The sequence below is a fragment of the Molothrus aeneus genome, chromosome 1 (assembly GCF_037042795.1).
Source record: "Molothrus aeneus isolate 106 chromosome 1, BPBGC_Maene_1.0, whole genome shotgun sequence".
NCBI classification, from domain to species: domain Eukaryota; kingdom Metazoa; phylum Chordata; class Aves; order Passeriformes; family Icteridae; genus Molothrus; species Molothrus aeneus.
The window spans coordinates 92,372,889-92,394,770 of record NC_089646.1 but is presented as its reverse complement, the minus strand read 5'-3'; the positions used below and the strand labels follow the sequence as shown (position 1 = coordinate 92,394,770).

Sequence of the window (21,882 nt, the reverse complement as noted above, 5' to 3'; positions counted from 1 at the left end):
AAGGATCAGCCAGTCTCTGCTGAGAAGACGCCATGGCAGTGATCTGGGGGAACCACCTCTGGTCTGCCAGCGCTCCTCAATGAAACGTAGGTCACCCCAGTTTAAGCTATAAACGGCATTTATTCTCTCTTGAAACTCATCAGGAGTACATTCAGCCTGGGTTTTACTCAGTCACCAATTCTAATTATACTTTGTTTTTAGGTGAGAAAAGAAACCCTGAAATCATAAAGTCCACTTAATGTTTTAGGTGGTGGCAGCGGTGCCCTTTGTTGTCCAGGGAAAGCTGGCATGAGGAGGAATGCAGGGTGGTCAGCACTGGGAAGAAGCTGTTTTCACTCATGGGACAAACCCAAGTAGTCCTAGTCACTTTTGGTTGCTGCCTTGTCATTCCCCTTCAGCTCAGGAGCCCGGGCAGTCCTTCCCAGGGGAAAGCTGCCTGCAGAGCAGTGACTAAGCACTGCACAGGGTCCCGGTGCCTGCTCTGCAATGAAGGCAGCTCTGCAGCTGAGTAGCAACACAAATAACTTACACACAGCAGCTTCTCAGCTGGAATTTTGCGCTTATATTTTCAAGAGTTGAATATACTCCTTATATCTTAGGTTGGGGTGTTTTGTAATTTCCTTTCAACAGAGTCTGAAGGTCCAGATTCCAGTATTAATTTCAGAAATAGCTTGTTTAAGGGAAGAGCTTGTAATTGACTTTTGGTAGGATAGGTCTGCGCAGAAAGTTTAAGATTTGAAACATTTGGGGTTGATTTTGTATATTTCCTCCTGCTAAGATAGCAGTTATGCCCCTATTGTGGTAAAAGATATAATGGGAACAAAAACAATCTCAAAATATTTGGGGGGGAGCTTACAACATTTTTTTATTGTAGGTGGAGTTGTCAGTATTACTTAATAATAATATTTTCACCATGTGGTAACATACACATCTCCTATAAAACTAATTTGTTATTTAAATATAACTAGAAAAGGGAACACAAATAACATGGAAATAGCAGCTCTCTTTATCCCAAACCTGCCCCTGTGGAAATCAATAGCATATCCTTGAGTTGCAACAGTACCTTATTCTGCAAAATTAAACTGTTTTCAGCTCAAATCACAATGAACAATATTTGCTGTATCTCATATATTCAGTACATTGAGGCTGTTATTTGATAACAAACACAAATTATGGTATAAATTTTATCCATTAATTTAATTGCAGTTAAAGATTTAATATTGAATGTCGAGTTGATCAATTTGTTCCTGGTGTCTTTTCTAGTAGTACCTTTTTGAATGTTATTTATTGATGTATCTTTGATTTTAAGTATGGCAGCATGATATGTTTTTGCATTGATATTTGTTACATTCTTGCAAAGCTTACCAGGTTTCTATACATTTGAATTTTGCTTTATTTTTTTCAACATGACTTTAGAGTTAATTAAATTTACATAACTATGTCATCATTCTGTCCTTTTTCCTCAGGTCAGGTTAACTTTCCCAGAGTATTTAGCCAAACATATTTTGTTGGGGTTACTGGTGTTTTTATTTTTCTCCCTGATGATTTTAATGGCTAACCAAACCAGTTATTGTGGTATTTGACTAACAATAGTGATAGCAAGAGAAGTACATTGCAGATCATTTTGATTTTATTTTAATAAGGTCAGCAATAATCAAGGGAATGAACCAAGTAGAAAATTGTTCCCAAAGGGATATTAAAAGCGGAGATAATCTAATCCCCAAAGGTAGATGTGATGACCTGGTAATTTCAGATATGATTTTATCATTCAAAGTTGCCTGTCTCCAGAGACTTGCTTCAGAAAAATCCTGGATGATTTTCATTGTCAGCAGCTAGCACTAATAAAATTGTTTTTCCTGCAGGCTAGTGTGTTAGGAAATTAATTTTATCTAATTATATGAATTGCACTGTCACTTTTCATGTTGTAATTAAAACACATTTTGTCAGGTTCTAAGCTGCTCAAGAAACAATCAGTTTACTATTTTTGTGTTGCATTTTCGCAGAGAACAGTTCAGAAAAATGCAAAATATGTTTGTCTGGCAAATAAAAACTGCCCAGTGGACAAGAGACGTCGTAACAGATGCCAATACTGCCGGTTCCAGAAGTGTCTCAGTGTCGGCATGGTTAAAGAAGGTAAGGACTCTGGCTATTTATGATCCCAGAAAACTAAAATATTATGTTTTATGAATCTGTGTCTTTGTGTGTGTGTGTGAGAGTGTGTGAGCAAGCATGGATGTCTCTACAATAAATTTGACAGTGATGAGATTCGTAACTTACCCCAAAATATGTGCATTTATGTAATAATGTATTGATTTTGTGCTTTTCACCCCTATTATCATATTTAGACTATAGACCCCAGAGTTCAAGAACAGCAAGGTCACAAGAGGATAATTTGACAGTGGCCAAAATGTCTCCTTTATTAACTTTGAACATTGCTCGATAATGCTGTTGGCTTCCCCTTGTTCTCTCACTGGGGGCTGCTCTGGACTGTGTGCATTTTGACATAGGATCTCGTTTCATTCCCATAAGCTGATTGTAAATTTGCAATTAATTTAAATGGAAACAGGATCAACTCATTAGTCCCAATTCTGCAAATATTTAAGCATGTGAGTAATATTGTGTGAGCAGTCCCATTGCAAATACTGACATGGATAATATAACCTATATAGTGTGACCGTGTTTTTTCAAATGCTTCAAGAAAGCTAAAATTACTTTGAATGAATGCCTCTGCCATTTAAAAGGGACACTGCTAGTAGAAACACTAAAATCTGTGTTTCACATTCAGCTTGTTTTCAGCAGTGGAGTGTCACAGGCACGCGTGCAGGGGCACACTGACATGCTGCAAACAAAGCATGGACACAAGGAACACAGCTGCGCTCTCACTAAGCAGCTACATTGCTGCTTACGATCGTAGGTCTGACACAGTTCTGGTGCCATTTGTGTTCCTTTGCAATCAAAGGCATCAAGAGCACATGCTGAAACTGGAGAACACTTATTTTTACTGGTCTGGCCACCATAAGGAAAGCAAGGTGTTCATTCTGATCCATCATTTGCTGGTACCTTCACAACTGATTCCCTTGGGATTTTTTTTCACCTAGTTGTCCGTACCGACAGCCTGAAAGGGAGAAGAGGTCGGCTGCCTTCCAAACCAAAGAGCCCCTTACAGCAAGAACCCTCTCAGCCCTCCCCGCCCTCTCCTCCCATCAGCATGATGAATGCCCTCGTTCGAGCTTTAACCGACTCCACGCCCAGGGAGCTGGACTATTCAAGAGTATGTCTCACTTTCCTTTCCCTGTTTGCTTTCCGCACAGAAATGATTTGCGAGCTGCATTTCTCCTTACCAGCTGCTTTGCCAAAATGAAAATAAGTGTGAAATTTGGAAGAGGGTAGAAATCGGTCCAGCCAGCCGTTGTCTTTTCGTGATAGGTGGACAATGAGAGGAAAGGAAGTGCAGTAGATATTAGTATTAGTAACTATTCATTGTGAGGATCTCAATCACAAAATGATCTAATAATCTGCAGTATATTCAGTGGCTGAGTTAAAGAAAGAAATGGATGGATAAATAGAGCATTCTTCTTGCAAAAAGGCTGTGCCAAAACACAATCAATTATGATGTCATTGATTAACCAGGAGCAGTACTTGTATGTCCAATATCTTAACTTCTGTTTCCTGAAGGCTAAAATTTAATAGCACTTCCCTAATATTCAGATAGAATGGTTGCAGAGTATGACACTGGATGGATAGGACCATTCCTGTTGAAATCAACAGGAATTTTGCCATTATTTAAATGGGAATAGGGTATGCTTTGGATACCCAGCCTAAATATTCCTTCAGTAAAACTCACATTTTTAAAACAAGCCTGGTAAAATTAAAATTCTGAAAAATCAGCAAAGCTTTACCAAAGATCATATATTTTTGTAACCTTGTTCTTTAACATAGCATAGTCGCAATTTAAACATTCATGGAATATTCTGAAAGCTGATAAAAAAGTTCTGTAGTTATTAAAATACAGCATTGGAATGGCTTGTTAAATACAATTTTTAGGCAGGTTGATATAGGATAAGAAAAAAACTACAGCTACGGAAAAACAGGATCAAATTTTTCCCCTTAAAGAAATATGATTAAATTTGAGATTGTTAAAAATAGCAGCTGTACTCAGACAATAACTCCACTGGCCATTTATCACTTGTTGCTAAGTAATATTTAATCCTCAAGCATATTTACTGCAATTACATAAAAATTACGTTATGCTATTTTAGACTGTACTTATATATATAATTTAGCAATTTAAAGCATGCTGTAACATATTTTCTTCAAACTAATCTGGAAGTATTAAGTAATATTATTTTTCAAGTGATTATCAAGAATTTAGCTGTTCAGTGTCTGACAACCTACTATAGGGAGAATGCATTAGCCATATCTATATGTACCTTAACTTACCCAGAATGTCTCAGGGATCATTCTACAAATACCAAGGTGTGTGACGAGCTGTTCTCTTTGATAGAAATCTGCTGGGTTTCACAGAATTGCAGGAGTCTAGGGGCCATAGTTTGTATTTATTTATTGATATCAAGTTCTTTTGCATTTACAGAAAACTGAACAAAAATTATGTACTTGTATGTGACTTTTTTCTTTGTCCTGCAGTAATTATTTCTCTTTTAATGAAAACAATCCACAGATTTGATTGTTGAACAATTCTGTTGGACTTTACAGAGAGCATATGATTGACAGTAAATTAATTTAGTCTTGGTAGCTAAAAGATTAAGTATGATTATCTGTTAGGACATATTAATATCTAAGTTTTTCTTTACACTAAAATATATTATAGTCTGTTATGACTGGCGGTACTGAAATGACAAAAACATTCTGCAAGAAATAAGTAGATTCTTATGTTTTTCATAGACCCTTATACTTTGAAAAGTTAGGGGAAGTCAAAAACAAATGCTGTGTAAAGAGCAAGATTAACTGAATTTAATGAATTTAATGAAACATATCATAAACACACTGCAATGCTAAAATATTCCTATGAAGAATAATCCTGTACCTGTAGAGATTAATTTAGGGCACGTTCAGCTAGGCTGTGACCCTGCTGGGCACCACAAATGGGCAGATCTGGAAATCTGGCTTTGGAGTCAGCCCTGACACTTCTGCAGATACGACTTTAATGTTTAGCCTGGTCTTCGTGTTTACAAGCTGTAGTATCTTGACCGTCTTAAAACTACTGATAAAAGTTTTGGAGAAAAGCGTGTATCCTTTCCCTCCAGAAAATCCTGTAGAGACACACACTCACAGAGCAACCCAGGAAAAAAACAAAACCAAAAATAAATTACATAAGCTACAGACTCTACACCAAAACATTGGAAACAGTTCTGTTCAGAACATGGCCGCTTTTCATCTCAGCACTGGTTTTAACTTACCAGTCCACAGCTGTGGTATATTTAGGTACTTGGTTTCAAAAGGCAATTGCCAAGGGCTGTAGTCTGGTCTCACACCTGTTTACTGGTACAATTCCCTGAGTTTATGCTTTTAAGGAAGTGAGATGAGAAACAGACCCTTGCCATTCTTATTCATGCAGAGTGGGCACCAATGTAAATATAAATGTTGCCTTTTCAGAAGGGGAGTGCAGCATTTAGGCAATAATCCCCCCCTTCCTGGGCCACAAAATTAAGCACATATCATGACTTTTGGAAAAATGAGTGTAGGCTTTCTTCTGTGCAGAGAGGTTATTGTTAGGCTTTTGCAGCTGTAGCCATCGATGAAGGACCGCTGAAAGCAGGCAAGGGGCAGAGCTAAGTTGTGCTATCGGGCTTCCCAACCTCAGGCTTTCCAAATCTCTTCAGATAAAACATACAAATTAATGTTGCTTGCTACACATGCAACCCCCTCCTTAAGTAACAGTCATATTTCATTTAATTCCCAAAGGAGCTCCAAGGAAGGCAGGGGGGCAGAGCTTTGTCTTTTGTCTTTCTCCCGGTTTGCCTCCAGTTTGCATAGGGCAGGTTTAGAAATGCAGATCAGAGGGAGCCCTTCCGTCCTGTGACGCCTCCTGACCAAGGGCAGGATTGCCAGCTGTCTTGGTCACAAGTTAGGTCAAATATCACTTCTTCTCCCTGAAATAATCATGGAAAAAACCCACAATTGCGGTGCATGAAACAGAACCATATTGTTTATGGTTACTTGTATGCTCCTAAGTCTGTTACAAGTAAATAATATTTTATTTTAACAACTCTCTGTAAGTGCTAATACTTTATAATGACCAGTGGTGTACTGCAGCAGCTGAAAATTATACAGTTCCACATAATCTTTTACCTTTCTTCTAAAATTGCTCTCATGGGATAGACTATACAAAAAAAATACAGGTTATAATTTTTTTAGATGCATTTAATTTGAATCAGTGCCCAGTGTGGGGTATACCACACTGTAGCATTCACAGTTACATGACATAATGCAGCATTCAGCTTCATTAGAAAATGTTAAAACTTTGCCTTACCTTTGCCAAATGAATGTTTTATAAATATTAGGAACAAATTAACACCTGGCATAATTATGCTGAGTTGTGATGAGTTATATTTAGAATGAACCCCTTCAGAATGGGTAGTACCTTTTTTCTTTTCCTTTTGTTTTCCTTCTTCTTTACTGCTCAAAGGATCAAGGATATATCTCAGCTTAGCAGTACCTGTTGTGAGGCAGGGGTTTCCATCAGCCTGTTTCGTTTCCCTGTGTAGTAAGAGTCAGAGTAGAGTCAGCCCCTGTGTAGCAAAGCACATCTCCCAGAGCCAAAATGCACACTTGTTGTGGCTTGCTCTGCATGGTCACTTCTAGAGGGTCCAGAACATGCATGGTCTCTGAAAAAACAAATTGTCTTTTTCTACCCATTAATTACCTGTGTGCATCTTGCTGCAGTCCAGTGCCAGGAGTAGGTGATTCTTGCTGCTTGAGCATCCTCAACTGCTCCATTCAACTGGGGGTCTGAACACATAAATATGATGCAGTATACAGATTTTTCTACTGCTGCTCCCCATCTTCTCTGTATTGTGGCCTCTACCTGCCTCAGTGTCACAGGATCCTTTGGAGCAGCTGAGGCAAAATTTGTCTCTGTATGAGCTTTATAAGAAGGACTGCACATGTTTCACCAGCTGATTAGGGATGTGAGCTGGAAGGCACTGTGAGAAACTCATGCAGTTAGGGTTGGCTAAGCAGAACAGAGTCACTAAGAGCTAGTACCAGGAACCAGATACAGACAGAGATCTCTAGGATTGCTGTGATTCTCCCATCAGTCAGCAACTCTGACATTGTGTCCTTCATCCCTTACCTGTCAACAGCAATGAGCTCCAGCTAGGAGAGGCAGAGTACAGGACAGCTACCTGAGAAGTTCTGCTTGCTGCCCCATCTCTCTGTCCTTCACAGAGGTGACTTTTGGGTGATACCTGGCATCATGGTTTACAGCCTACGGCTGTAATATGGTCCTCCCATGCTGCCGCTGTTACTAATGGGGAAAGAGTTTTTGCTGCTTCCAGTCTGGCTTGGAGAGTTGCTGGAGTGGCCTTTAGGCTGATGGATTCCAGCCTAAGTGCATGTGGGAAGTTGTTTCCAAAGGGTGTGCAGGCTTCTTTTGGCCGTGGAGACTACCTCAGCCTTTCTTTGGCTGAACCCATTAAGAGAGAGAGTGGATATGAAGTCTCTCCCAGAAATAACCCAGCAGGTGTCTGATGATGAGGATGTTACTACAATAAATGCCACATTATTCAGTACCTGCTCAGAAAACCAGCAGCACTTTCCAAGCACAGAATTGGACTAAGCCACAAAAGCTCCTGTTTTATTTTCTGCCCAGAGAGAGAGAGTAGTCTCAAAGGACTGACAGGGATCCATTGGTGATGAAGTAGGAGATAGTGGGGAGAGAGCTGTCAGAGGGTCACAGGGAAGCTGAGCAAGCTGAGACTGTCAAATGGTTGCCTGGAAGAGTTATGGCCACATAAGCAGGATAATAGGTTCTGCTGAACCTCAAATGCTTCAATTTGAAGGATAAGAGGTGATATGGGGCAGCTGGTTTACTTTGAACCAATTCTGTATTCAAATGAAGCAATGCTGCATGTGTCAGATAAAATGTGATTTATCTTATGTGTCTCTATCACTGTCAGATAAAATGCACTTTGTGAGGTTTTGGAAGAAATCTGCATTTCTGACATACTGAGACAAATTCATCAATGGGAAAAGTGTTTCATTGTAGTAAGCCAAATAATGTTCCTCTTCTAGTGTGATGCAAATTATCCTACCCCCCAGCTTTCTATTTCTGTTTACTAATAGCATATAGGTACTTGTAAAATGTGATATTATATTTTAGTTATAAATTTGAAATTACTTCTATACATATGGAAATATTTTTGTAATATCTATCTGAATAGCAAAATGCCTGTAGGTAACCAAATAAGTAGGTAGATGTAGACCTATTTTTATATCTTTATAAATAATACCAGCTTTGCCACAGAAGGAAATGTTGTCGGGCAAATAATGCTGTATGTTTCACAGAATGCCCTTAAATGCATATAACCTTGCTTTCTGTGGCTTTCATTTTAGTACTGTTCCACTGATCAGGCTGCTGCAGGCACAGATGCAGAACATGTACAACAGTTCTATAATCTTCTGACTGCCTCCATTGACATAACTAGAGGCTGGGCAGAAAAAATCCCAGGATTTACTGACCTCCCAAAAGAAGATCAGACATTACTCATAGAATCAGCTTTTTTGGAGCTGTTTGTACTAAGACTCTCCATCAGGTAACTATTTGTTTAATTTCCTCTTAAGGTGATGTGAAAAATCATCCATCTGAATATTTTTAAGGAATAAATATGGCACTATCTTTGAACATTGTCATTTGTACCAAGAAAAAAGCACAAAAAAAATCGGCAATGTCTGCATACAAAGGATATGGTGTTTAATTTGTTTTACACTGCAGGAAAAATCAAGAAGGTGATTTAAAAAGAGATCATAGGTGTCACTAATGTGCTTCTTTTATTTGATCTGTCCCATCTTCCTCCTACATAGTAATCAAAATTGATCCTCAGGTACTATTTGAGCAAGTCTGCTTTGTACTCATAAGTATGAAATATAGAAACACACTTCAAGTATGAATTTTTTTTCTTTTCCCTTTTTCATCTGTTTTTGAAAGGGATGAAGAAGATTTAAAATCTTATTCAGATTGGTTTTCTTTTTAAGACCAAGTTGTCTAATAGAGTGAGATGCTGTTTGTCACTCTAGCACTAGTTAAGACACTTTACCGATTTTACTTTCAGGAACTGGCAAAATTGCAGACTGGTGATTTCAGTTATGCCCATGTTTATTTAAGTTGAAAATGACCTTTCCATGTGTTTTTTTAACAAAAATATTGGTAATGGAGAGAGAAGAAGAGGAGAGCTTGGCTGTAATTTCTCTCTTGCACACAGATTTTCATATAAGAGTTTATGCAGTTACGCGTATTGTCCTGCATTACTGCATGTGTTCTCCATTGTTTTTTCCTTGCCAATTTTTACAATCTGAAAAAAGCAGATGATACTAAGTAAATGCTGAGGGTTGCAGAACCTATCTTTTTATTAGTTTTGTATGTCAAAATGCACTCACTTAGTATTCCTTTGGTTCAAACATACAGTATTTAATGCAAAATGTCTTCTCTGTTTATGCCTTTGGGCAGGACCAAAATCTTAACTAATTAGACAGTCTACACCACATGCTGCAGCTAACCTCAGGCTTATAACTCTACAAAGTAAGCAATCACAGAAGCTTGTTTGCTGTACTTTGGCCCCGAGGGAGAAACATATTGTCAAACGTGAATGCCCACATATGTCTCAGGATAATATGCCTTGGATTTTAAATGGCAGACGCTTCAATACTGGTTATGCATTTTTCTGTAAAGTAGAAGATGCATTTATAATTTTTTCAATTGTTTTTATTTGAGGTCTGATACTGCTGAGGATAAGTTTGTATTCTGCAATGGACTCGTGCTTCATAGACTTCAGTGCCTTCGAGGATTTGGGGAGTGGCTCGACTCTATTAAAGACTTTTCCTTAAACTTAAAGAGCCTTAACCTTGATATCCCAGCCTTAGCAAGTCTATCAGCTCTAACTATGATTACAGGTAAGTGCTCCTTTGTTAACAGAAAGCTTCAGACTCTAGTGCTTTTCTTTACAATAGATTCAAGCAATTTCAGTTAATTTAGCTATATTCGGGGTGAAGTGACTATGATTTTTAAGCATTAGCATGACCAAATTGAAATTGTGGATTAACATTAGGCTATCAGACACCCCTCTTAAAATATAGTCTAACTATTTCTTTGCAGCTTCGTTGTTTTCTTGGAGTAGTCTCCAAGCAACTGCTTCCGAGCAAATTGTGTGGCTCCTACAAAAATATTCAAGATACTTTCTGAAGTCCTAGAAAATTTCAATGAAATTACCAGAGTTAGGTCTTCTATGTAGAAATAGTAATATCAAGGCAGAAGCCGTACAGCTAGCATAGCTCATCTCTCAGCAAGATAGCTAGACCAGAAAGAGTGCTCCATGGGGGCAGGCAGGCTGCATTTGGTAACCAGGCTAGCCTAGGTATTCCATGTACTGCTTTTCTGAGAGGGGAAAATCAGAGAATAATGAGAAAACATTTTGTACAACATTTCACAGTTGTACAAAAGCTTTTGGGTGTGCATGTGACTGGATGACCCTTTCTGCCTGCTGGGGTGAACAGCAGGAAACTAATGTCAGAATCTGCCAAATTTGTCCAAACAGTACAAAACAGGGGAACATAACCTTTTAAAGTGTAATTTTTGCATTCCTGAAACAATAAAGCCCAGCATACCTTGCGCATCTTGCAATAGAAGAGTCATGGCTGATGGCAGCATAAGGAGTTAGGAGAAAGGGTTTCTGACAACCACACAGCAGAATTTGGAGCAGAAGTCATCTCCACAAAGAGCCTCACACTCATATCAGAAAAACTGTTAGTTTAACAGTGCGACTGTGTCATCAGTGTGAGACACGGCTTCAGTGTACCCTGAGCTGGATCTTCCTAGGGATGCTTATAAGCTCCACTTGGATAGATACTGATTTCCTTCTGCGTTTCAGGCATCCAGTACTTTGCAGGCAGTGGCCTCAACAACACCAGCTGTAGTCTTCATTTTACCTGGGATGAGAATGATGTCAGGGCAACCCTGAGATAAAACACTCAATGACAGATATAAAAAATAAAATTGGCCACTTCCTGCTGCCATTTGTGGGGCCAAGATTTTGGGTTCAGAGTTTGCACAGTATGCTGTCTTCCTGCATTTTGCTGAAGGGTTAGTGTATGTCTGTATCTCTTTGTCTCTTAAGCATTTTCAGGTTTTTTATTAATTTTTGTTAATTTCTTCTGCAGTTGGAAAGGGTACTTTAAGATCCAGATTCCAGTTTCTTTGATAAAACATTTAAGACCAGAATAACTCATTGGAGCTGCTATACTCTGTATAAAAGAATTCCCAAAATGAGTGGTATGTCTAAGTCAGAAAGAACATTCCCAACTTTTTTTTTTTCTGCTGTGTATATACATCCACTGGCAGATGTTCACACCTACTAACATATATGTACTATAAACACCTACATGTATGTGTATGTGTGTGCATATTCATATACATACATAATGTATTTATGTATGTATATGCATTTAGATAACTAAATCAAGGACAGGTGCTATCCCTCTATATATTTACATACAGGCATATATGCTCATATATATAGCACATATTATGAGTGATTTAGATTATTAACTATATATGAGATATGTCTTTTTTAGGGAGCCATAGGTAGTGTGTTGTTGATTATCCTCCTGGAGACCAAGAGTATGTAGGTTGATGTACAGGATTCCCAGCAAGCTACGTGAATGTAGCAAAAGCAAACGTATAGGAGGAAAACTCACTGCCCTTACAAACCCACATTCTGTTTTAACATGGTAATTTCTTCAGTTCAGCACTGCTTGCTTGGCCTTACATAAGGAGTCAGAGTTGTCCAGTGGCTGGCTCAGTTCAGCCTAGGATAATTAGAAACAGGGTTTAATTGGCTACGTCCCACATTTCTTTCTTTCCTTGATCACAACACTTCCAGGAGTTTGCTATATTGTGCTGGTCTTCCCAAAGTTTCCAAACAAATGGAAGCAATTGTTGCCTTTAAAAGGAGACAATTTCTATATATAGAAGCTTTAAGATTTTCTCTGTTTGTCAAGTTTCTCTTGATTTTCTCTCCTGTGTGAGGTGGTGTTTAAAATGAATGTTGTTTTCTGCTTATTCTTTTATTTCGTGAGGCTGGTATATCTCTGCTGATTTGTTCTAAGGACAGCATGTATTTTCATGTGATCTAAATTAGACCAAAGCTCTAGTGACTTATATTCACAGGTTTCAGATATCCAAGGGCAGTTAGCTAACTCAGGGACTCAGCCAGAAATTTGGTCACCTGAAAACAGATAGCATTGTATAATGATGAACAATATTAAAAATAAAACATGTAAGGGGAAATCAGGTGATTCTAGCTAGTGTATTGAAATTTTTTATTCGGGAAAACCTTGAGATTTGGCTCTGATGTGGCATCCCACAAGAAATGGCTTCTTGTCTCCTCCCTGCAGTTTGAATATGACAAGCCATGTGATGGTTTTCAGCTAGTCACACCAAAAGAGAAAAAATAACAAAGAGAAAATTTGCAAAGATGAAACCTGAAGAAGTCTGAACTGTTGAACATTTTTAAGCATTGTTTTGAGGCTTGGCTTAGATTTAGTTGGGTGGTTTAATTGCCATTCTTTATCTCCAGGGAAGGCACCCTTTTCTCCTGTAATGGACTGTTGGAAGCAATGGGTAGTTGGCAAACTCTGCTTCAAGCCTTTTCTGTCAGTCAGATCAAGGAATAACAACCTTTCCCAGGAACATAGGATATCCAAGTATTGAGTACCACTGTCTTTTGTCTTAAGAGAACTTCATACATTTCATGGGGCCACAGAAGGGGTGTTGTGTCTGATGATTTGTGGACAAGCTGGTGGTCAGAGGGACACCTAAGGCCCTATCTCTGGTCTGATGCCAGCAGGAAGGGAATCTGACCATGGTTCTCCCATGTCCCAGGTAGATATTCGTGTCACTAGGCTTCAAAATAAGAAGTGGGAAAGCTTTCTTTTGTAAATCTAATTGTTTGCCTTTAGTAACAACAATGCAAAACCAGAATGCTGCCTTGAGCAAAATTTTCTTGATTATCACACAAATTGCTTATGACTTGATGGCTTAACCAAAAAAAAAAAAAAAATGCAAGACAACAGCCCTGTGATATGTAGTAGTCATAGCCTGTTTTAATACTGTACAGCATCTTAGGTAGCATTAAATTCAAGAATTGTCTTTCCAGATAAAGAAAAATTTCTTCTGAGAATAATGAGCTGGTAATCCTTCTTGACTTCACGAGTGCTGTCCTTAGCCCAAACAAATATGTGCTCTTAGAAACCAAACCTTCTTATATACTACCAATCTTTGGCAGTTTTGAGGGAGAAGAGTAAGAGGAGTCACATATTCTTGCACATATTCTGTCTGTATTCTTCAAGAGTAACAGGGAGAACTAATGTCTGTCTCCCAGTGAAGGAAGAGGGAATAAATGTAAAAGTCAGTGTTGGAGACTAAAAGACATTTCACTGGTCCCAGTGTCCTAAGATATACTGAAGACTATTCCTTCATTTTGGGAAGTCAAATTGTCTCCCCAGTAACAGCTCCAGTAGTTCCAGCAACCTTCAATTAACCCTGATGACTTGTTTGGAGCTGCAAAGCTGCATGTCCTATCCCAAACACAGCTGCAGATGACAGCATAGGATGCCTGGTTAAGAGCATGTAGGGTCATTTGTTCTTTTCAGTGTAGTTCTATACATTGTTTGCTTTGGGTAAAACTAAAGGTATGTACAGTATTTTGCATTATATATTCCATTAGAAAGTCCCTATATTTTTGCTTTTTCTATCTCTTTTATGTGTCCTGGAAATCTTTGGTATGTTGCCTAGAAGGAAAAGCATTATGTCAGATTGCTGATGAGTTTTCAGGTCCTCTCAGATAAGACATCAGTTTAAAAGAGCATCCAGAATAAAAGAAGTTGCATCTTGTGTACTGTGGAGGCTTGCAAACAGTTAACTTAGAACTCTGTCATGCCAAAACACATCTTTTTACTGTAAGGTGTTCCTTTAGGATCTTCCTCTCTCTGTCTCTCTTCTCTTTTTTTACTTCCTTTAGTTGGTTTAGAAAGGCTGGACACAACTTCCTCCACAGCATATGAGTGTTGCTCTAAGCATCACCCAGAAGAAAGTAGGTGGGAAACACACATGACACTCACCTCACACGCCTATGAAAGTAAAAAAATTAGGTCTATCATGTTCTTTTCCTTTGGATCACTTATTCTGTTGGTATGTAGCATCTCATGAGCTAAAGAAGAGCACCAACATGGAAAGGAAATGCTGGTCTTGGGTCAAGTTCTGTTGTTAATTCCATACAGATGATTTCTATGAGTTTAGTGTGTTCATGGATCACAAGTGTTCCTGCACAGTCACTCCATGATCGACTGGGCAGTGTTGAAGACAAAGCTTTGCAGAGTAGACTAGATACTAACTCAGGCTATGCTTGAAAATGCTTCTTAAACTTCCCAAATGACTTTTTGTTAGTTTTTTTCAGTCAGTGTGAAAATAGAAAGACGGAAAGTCCAGTACAGATCATCTGAAGGGCACATTCTAATTCAGCCTCAAATTTTTGCCTGCTCTAGAACTGCTAGTGTTTTCTCTCTCTCATTCTCCTTGTTGATTATGTTTTCCTCTCTGCCCTTTCCTTTCTCTATCCACATCAAACCATTGTTATTTTGCCCACTTGACACTCTCAGTGGGATGCTGCTGAGTACAGAGCATGCTAGCCCTCATTCAGCCAAGCTCTTTCAGCATATGTTTTATTTTAAGTGTGTTACAGACCAGCCCAGAACCACTGTATATAGTGGGCTTATTCACACTCCTAATGCTTTGTTAGACTGGCACCAGCCCACTGAAGAATATTGTGAGGTTTCAATTAATTAGGAGTTTGTGTTTGTCTTCCTGCTGTTGGGCTTTCTGTTCCAGTTTACAAACACAATTTTTAGCACCATCAGCCATACCGAGAAACAGTGATGAGACCAGTGTGGCTAAAAAGGGTATGACTGCTGCAGTTCCTTCTGAACATGACGTTGTCCAACCTCCCAATGGAATCGAGACTTACCTACTCCTCAGCAGCAGATATCCTTCAGTCCTCTTGCCAGGATATCCTCTGGAGTGGGTGCTTCATGTGCTGGGTCTACATACAAGCAGGTGGCAGACTGGAGGAGTGTAGGAGAGCTAGTTATAAAAAAAAAAAAAAAAAAAACCCTCCAGATTGCATTGTCTGCCTTCCCCCTGCCACTTAGCTGAGGGAAATACTGTCAGCGTCAAAGTAAAGTACTCCTCCTTTTTCACTCCCACCTCTTTGTTGAGGCAAGAACTCTTTACTTCTACAGCAACCAGCAGTCTCTGTTTTATATTGTGGTTTTCTTAAAAGAGGGAGCAAACTATGGTGTTCTCTGTGGCCATTCATCTCACCTGACTTCAGGTACCTTGCACAGCTGATGAAGAATACAGGGCACCTCCAGAAAATGATTCATGCACCTAAAATTGTAATAATCTTCTAAAAATGCCCATCTTTACACTGATGTGAGGAGGAGTTTGAGAGGTCTGTGCACCAAGGTTGGGGACCTTTGTGGAGTGTCTGAGAGTTAGGCAGGTTAAATATGGGCCAGACTGCAACAGGAAAGGAGACTCTTGGATCTGCCAAGTTGCAATGTTCCTGTGTAACAGTGTGTGCATGAGAAAGCTGTAGGCAACTGAGCCTTGTGCTTATTTGAGTTATAGAAGGGGAAGAGAAATGTGAAGGGGGAAGAGAAAATCACATAACTACATTGAAACCAAGAAAATCAAGAGGCCTATTTTAAGTCTGCAGTGTTTATCCGTTGCATTTCTGGACACCTCAGAATTAATTGAGACTAAAAGTGATACCCCGTGACACAGACTGCAGAGCCCAGGGTCTTTGAGGTACTCACACTCTTTGAGAGGCATTTGCTCAGACAGTGTAAAGTGAAGCATTTGTAAAAATAGTGCTCAGTCTGCCTGACCCTGGCATGATCTACCTCAGGTCAGAGGTTAGGGTCTTTGCTTTCTTCCTGTTGAGTTTTTGCTGATCAGTGTAATGATAGCACAAAACCACATTCAGCTTCCCGGGAAAAGGAAAAAGGTGTAAAAAACTTGCTGTGTTCAGTTTCCCAGGATAAGCTGTTTGCAGAGCTTTAGAGGTAAGACTTTTGATGAGTCATTTTGACACCATCTTTGCCATAAATCACCATTTTTCTTGCAAAAATCAATGATATCCTAAAACACAGTCTTGGTTTGTTACAGGCTGAGAAATCCTGTATTCACTTAACACGTGCCTTTGTCATTATAAGAAAGTCTGACTACGATAATATTTACACATCTCCCCAATCAGTTAAAGAAAACCTATCTGTTTTGACCAGCTGTACTTCTTGGGATAAATCTTGGCCTTATCATTCCCATGTGGATAAGAACATCCTGTGGAAGACAGTGCATGATTAGACGCCCTTGGTGTCAGTGCCACTGCACACCCTTACCACAGGGGCCTGGTGCTGCTCCCTCTAGGTTGTATAAGAAAGACTGTGGGTCTTTCTTTGTACACACAGAACTGGGCATTTGAAAAAGGCAAGAAAATGTGTTTCCTGTTATTTGAACCCTGTTCAATCTAAATCTTTGAGCAAATTAGGCCCTAGATGCCTCAAGTCTACCAAGGAGAGGGGCCTATTCTTAGATGAGTGTGCTCTTCAGAAAGTAGTTGTGTTCTACCACTGGAGAGTGCAGTGGCAGTGCCAGTGCACACAGTGTCCTTCCCTAGCACAAGGGCTTCCACACAGATGGCTTTGACTTTCTATGAATGCCTTAGGAGTTTAAGACTGAAACCCCTAGAGGCAGCTCCAGGTGTGAGGGATTAACCCTTATGGAGATGTGCAAGTAGTGAAGGCCATTGTATGGCAATTCACTCAGGGGAGGGCAATTTGGTTTATCAGGGACTGCTTTGATATTGTAGCACCAGATTTTAAGGACAGAGTATCTCTTAATTCTGAATTTCCACGATTTTGTTATGTAAAGTAAGGCTACTAATACGATAATCTTTGCACACATAGTGTTTTGCCTCCTACATTTCATGGCTATTCACGAAAGACATGATTTTTTCATGAAACCTTCTGAACTTGTCAGTGGGAGACAAGCTGTTTAGTTCTGGCTGGAAATGCTAACAAAGTTGCTGCATGCTCCAGAGCCAGAGATAATTTTTCATACTCTGCAGCAAGGTACCCACCTACTGAGGCAGTGGTTTGAAAATGTGCTCTGGTAATTTGTAGTGAGGTTTTGCATCCATTCTAGTATTGCAGCTCCCTACATCTATAAAAATATCTTCACTTACACAACTAGGAAACAGAGCAGATTAAAAGATGGGAACTCTTCAAAGATTGCAAGATTAATTTAATGTCCTGCAGATTCTCTCAGTAGGCTAGTGGTAAAAAAAAAAAAAAAAAGCCCTACAGCTCTTCCAACCTGTATAAAATATTTATCTGCCAAGATTTTTAATGGCAGAATCTGCCTAAGTATTTACTCTCAGTGACCTGTATAGTTAAGGCTTACATAATTACTCTATACACCATTTACTGGAAAGGCTTTAAATATTAATTGACTTCTCATGTTTTAATGTAAACAAGGCACTTAGAATACCTAGGGTTTTTAATTCCTGCAAGGTGAAAACGATGTCTGAAGCAGATGTCACTGACTGGATAAGTGTTGCTTTGAAACAACAGGGCAGATTGGCCGTACCTAAATGATAGTGCACAGTCACTTCTGGACAGAGATGTCCATGTCTGCACATCTCTGATTCTGATCTCAAACCAGTATTATTCAGGAGCTAACTCTCCCTAAGTAAATACAGTTGGAAAAAAAATGTGTAAAATGGGTGAATATCAGTGGAAAACCAGACCTTTGCATTTCTGACTGCCCTCATTGAATCCTGTCTGTTTTATTGGTTTGTACAGAGTATCTAAGCCAAGAGAGGTGGTGAGCGAGGAGTTTATATACACAGGCCTGGGCAAGGCACCACTGTGCCTGATGCAGGCAATACCTCTGCTTCTGGAAGTAGAGAGAACTGTACTCTTTTCACTGTTCATTAGGGGACAGACAGAGGACATGTCTATTGCTTGCTCCTCCTGGCATGGAGGAACAAGACTTGGGGACAATGTGGCTGCTGGCTGCCAGGGATGGGAGAGAGGCCCAGGGAAGGAGATGACTTCAAAACCATCAAACACAAGAACTGCCACAATTTCTCCTTATCCACTGCTGTCATTGTTTTATATATCTAATTGGCTTAATATAACCTGCATTTTCTTTGATTACTGTATCTGGCACCATTCTATTTCACATGTAAATTATTATGACTTTGCTGTGAAGCCATTTCTTACTTACCTGTGTGTTTCAAATTCAGAGACAAATGAATACACCACAAATTTGAGATTTTTTCCTGAATTTTTTTTTGTTCTGTTACTTTAGTTCATCCACTAAGCCTTGATAGCAAACAACATAGAATTCTTTCCCCTGTAAAAACTCTGCTTTTAATGAATCACAAATCTGATTAATTCTACTTATGCTTAAAGAACTCTGAATGCATTTAACATCATTGTTGTATTTTAAAAAGATATTTGAAGGGGAACAAACCCCAGCTCTCCTTCCTTTTAGGAGTGCTGAGGTTTTTGTGATGGATAATATAGCAGCTGTTCAGGCATTGCTCACTCAAAGCAAAATAGTTAACTTCCAGGCTTCTTTTATCCTAGAGCTTTTAAAGATGAATAAACTAAAAAGCAGCAGCTGATCAAAATAACAAAGGGTAGTAAGGTGCCTTTAGTTTCTTGTAAGAGTGTCTGCAAATTCCTGGTGGAATTCTAGGCTGGGCGCTGATGGAGCTAGCTAAGGATATTGATCGCCACTTGAATTCACTGAATAAATAATGGTTGCCATAGTTATTGAGCATTCACGACTGGTGGGGAAGCACGGAAATCTCCAAAACTCCTCCTGTGATGGTTTTGCTGCAAAATCACCCAATTAATTCTGCCTCATATCATGAAAATTATGTCAGATACGCAGGATGCTTGGAGTCCTTGTACAAGAATTTCAATCATAACTGAGCATCTCTGTCACCTGTTTTAGTAGATAAAGAGAAAAGGGCACTTGCCCTCTCTTATTTTGTGTGGCAAGAAGGTTAACTGGCTCCATGTAACCCCAGCTGTTCTGAGAAATCTACACTCTCAGAGCACTTTTTGCTCTGAGTTCCAGAGTATGCACCTGGGTTACACCTAAGAAAATGCATTTGTGATAGGGATGCTGATGTGGTTTCTTTCCTCTGGCTTTGCAGAACGACATGGATTAAAAGAACCAAAGAAAGTGGAAGAGCTATGCAACAAGATCACAAGCAGTTTGAAAGATCACTTAACTTTCAGTTGCCAAAACAAAGGACAACCGCTCGAGTCTGCAGAGCCGAAGGTACTGGGTGTTCTGGCTGACTTGCGTTCTCTCTGCACACTGGGACTGCAGCGTATCTTTTACCTGAAACTGGAAGATTTGGTGCCAGCCCCTTCCATTGTCGACAGGCTGTTTCTGGACACCTTACCCTTCTGAGTCAAACCACCCTCCCGAGAGGCAAACGCCCGCCAGAGCAGGCAAACGGATCGTGACTTACAGCTAACATTTCTGCCCTCACTTAACAGAAAAGCCGCTCCGAGTCTAACATGAGGTCTTTTCTGGCGCTTTGTCCTTACAACCTGAGGCCTGAAACTTACTGGCTTACTGGTTTGGGGTTGTGTTCTTTGTTTTCTTTTGTGTGATTTGGGTTTTTTAAATGGCTAATATGGCACTTTTGGACAATGCTATCCCAGCAGCAGTAAAAGGTTAACATGACTGTTTTAAATCTGTTGTTTAACACCTCATGGTCTATGAGGAGTAAAATTGTAGAAGCTGTGTTTGAAAGAACAGCAAATTGTTGTTTGCCAGGGTAGTATGTGTTTTGTGAGGATACCTTTAGCATACTTCCTGCATCAAGGGCACATACATCAGCACAATCTAATCAAAATTTCACTTTTTTAGCAAAGTACATTCAATTAAACATTTCATACAAATCAAATATAGCAAAATGACAATGGCTGTTAGCTCCCATGTTCAAGTGCAATTTTTTAAAGTGCTGTCTTACTAAGTCTCGTTTATTAACTAATTTATTTTATTAGGAAAACAAACAGAAGAAATCAAGGGAGAAAATTACATGCACTAACTTACCTGACAGAGTTTTCCAAACTTGATTCCATGTAGCGTGACTTATTGACAAATGTATGTGGAAGACACGGGAGCAATTGTGGCTCAGTTGTTCCTTAGCTAAGGAAACCCGAGTAAGTAGTGATTGGAGCATACAGGGTCAGTATCAGGGATAGTTCAGTTCTAGACTTCTAACACAAGCAACTCGTTAGTAAACAGACAGAAGATGGTTTTCAAGAACAAGCAAGTCTTGTAAAATAGTATGAATGTAAGTGCTAGGAAGGATATAGTGGGCTGCGTTTAAACATTCCGTGTTCGTACTCCTTTTTGTATGTTTATACTGTTGATGCCATATTAATATGAGATAATTTGTTGCATAGTGTCTTTATTTGTATAAATGTTTGTATGCATGGTATATTGTAATGGCTTTGCCTGTATTTATTGCAATGACTGCCAGCTCATGGGAACCCTGTTACACATGATAACTAAATGGGGTGTTCACACTGACTCAGATACACCAGTTGGAAAACTATATACATATATATAATGTGTATGTATATATATGTATATACCTATATTTGTGTGCGTGTGTGTGTGCGCGTGTCTTTTTATTAACCATTTGTATATAAAATATCTGTCAAATCACAAGCAGAGTTATTTTACAGTTTATTTGCAGTGACTTCTAAGGCAGTACTGTTTAGCACTTTGATATTAAAATCTTGCTCATGTTTTGCTAAATTCAAATAATATTTAAAAAGTTCAGTTCTAAAAAACTTTATATGCACTGTATTAAGTCAAAATTTTGTTGGTCATTTTGCTAAAGAAATTTTTGAATGTCAACCTGATGTCACTGTATCTTTTGTTAGCTTTAAACATTCTAGCTTTTGTCTTTTTTTAAACTATGCTGTTTATATGGAAATTAAATTATACAATCAAACAGATGCCAAATGAATTGCCTAATTGCTGCAAAGGATAACCCAGATATCGAGTCACTGTATGGTTTTCAAAAAGTAATCTGGTATTTTATCACTTACTATGTTTGGATGTGCTTTTATGAAAAAATTATTCTTATATCAAGATTTATAGTAGTGTCAATAGGGAAACAGACTTCTAATCACTATAGTTAATATTTCTGGTTTACCTGCAGATAATATTTGGAGAAGTATTGCTTTTTGTATTGACTTTTAAGCTTATGTGCAAACATAATAGCATAATTAAATATCAGAGAAGCTAATGTTTCTTGTAGGTTGCTGTAACAAGCCTGACCAGCAAGACAAATATATTTTGACTGAATTTGCTTTTGTATATACTAAATATATATATATACATATATATATATATACACTCACACACATGTGCGCATACAAAAACATACAGACATAAAATCCAAAAAAAGAATGTTTGCTTTTGTCTCCTTGTGTAAGACACAAGGTCCCTTGAGAAATTACTTTTATCTAAGGACAAATCCT

The 21,882-nt window shown here is 38.9% G+C and overlaps 1 protein-coding gene across 1 annotated transcript in view; it reads left to right on the top strand.

The window, feature by feature from the left end:
• The window catches only part of NR4A3 (nuclear receptor subfamily 4 group A member 3), a 28,333-nt gene extending 6,686 nt beyond the window's left edge, over positions 1-21,647 (top strand). The window contains exons 4-8 of the mRNA XM_066560894.1: positions 2,004-2,133; positions 3,099-3,271; positions 8,575-8,774; positions 9,950-10,128; positions 19,524-21,647. Of these exons, the coding sequence (XP_066416991.1) occupies positions 2,004-2,133; positions 3,099-3,271; positions 8,575-8,774; positions 9,950-10,128; positions 19,524-19,786 (945 nt within the window). The 3' untranslated portion in view covers positions 19,787-21,647. The remainder of the gene's footprint in view (positions 1-2,003; positions 2,134-3,098; positions 3,272-8,574; positions 8,775-9,949; positions 10,129-19,523) is intronic.
• Positions 21,648-21,882: the final 235 nt, after the last annotated feature.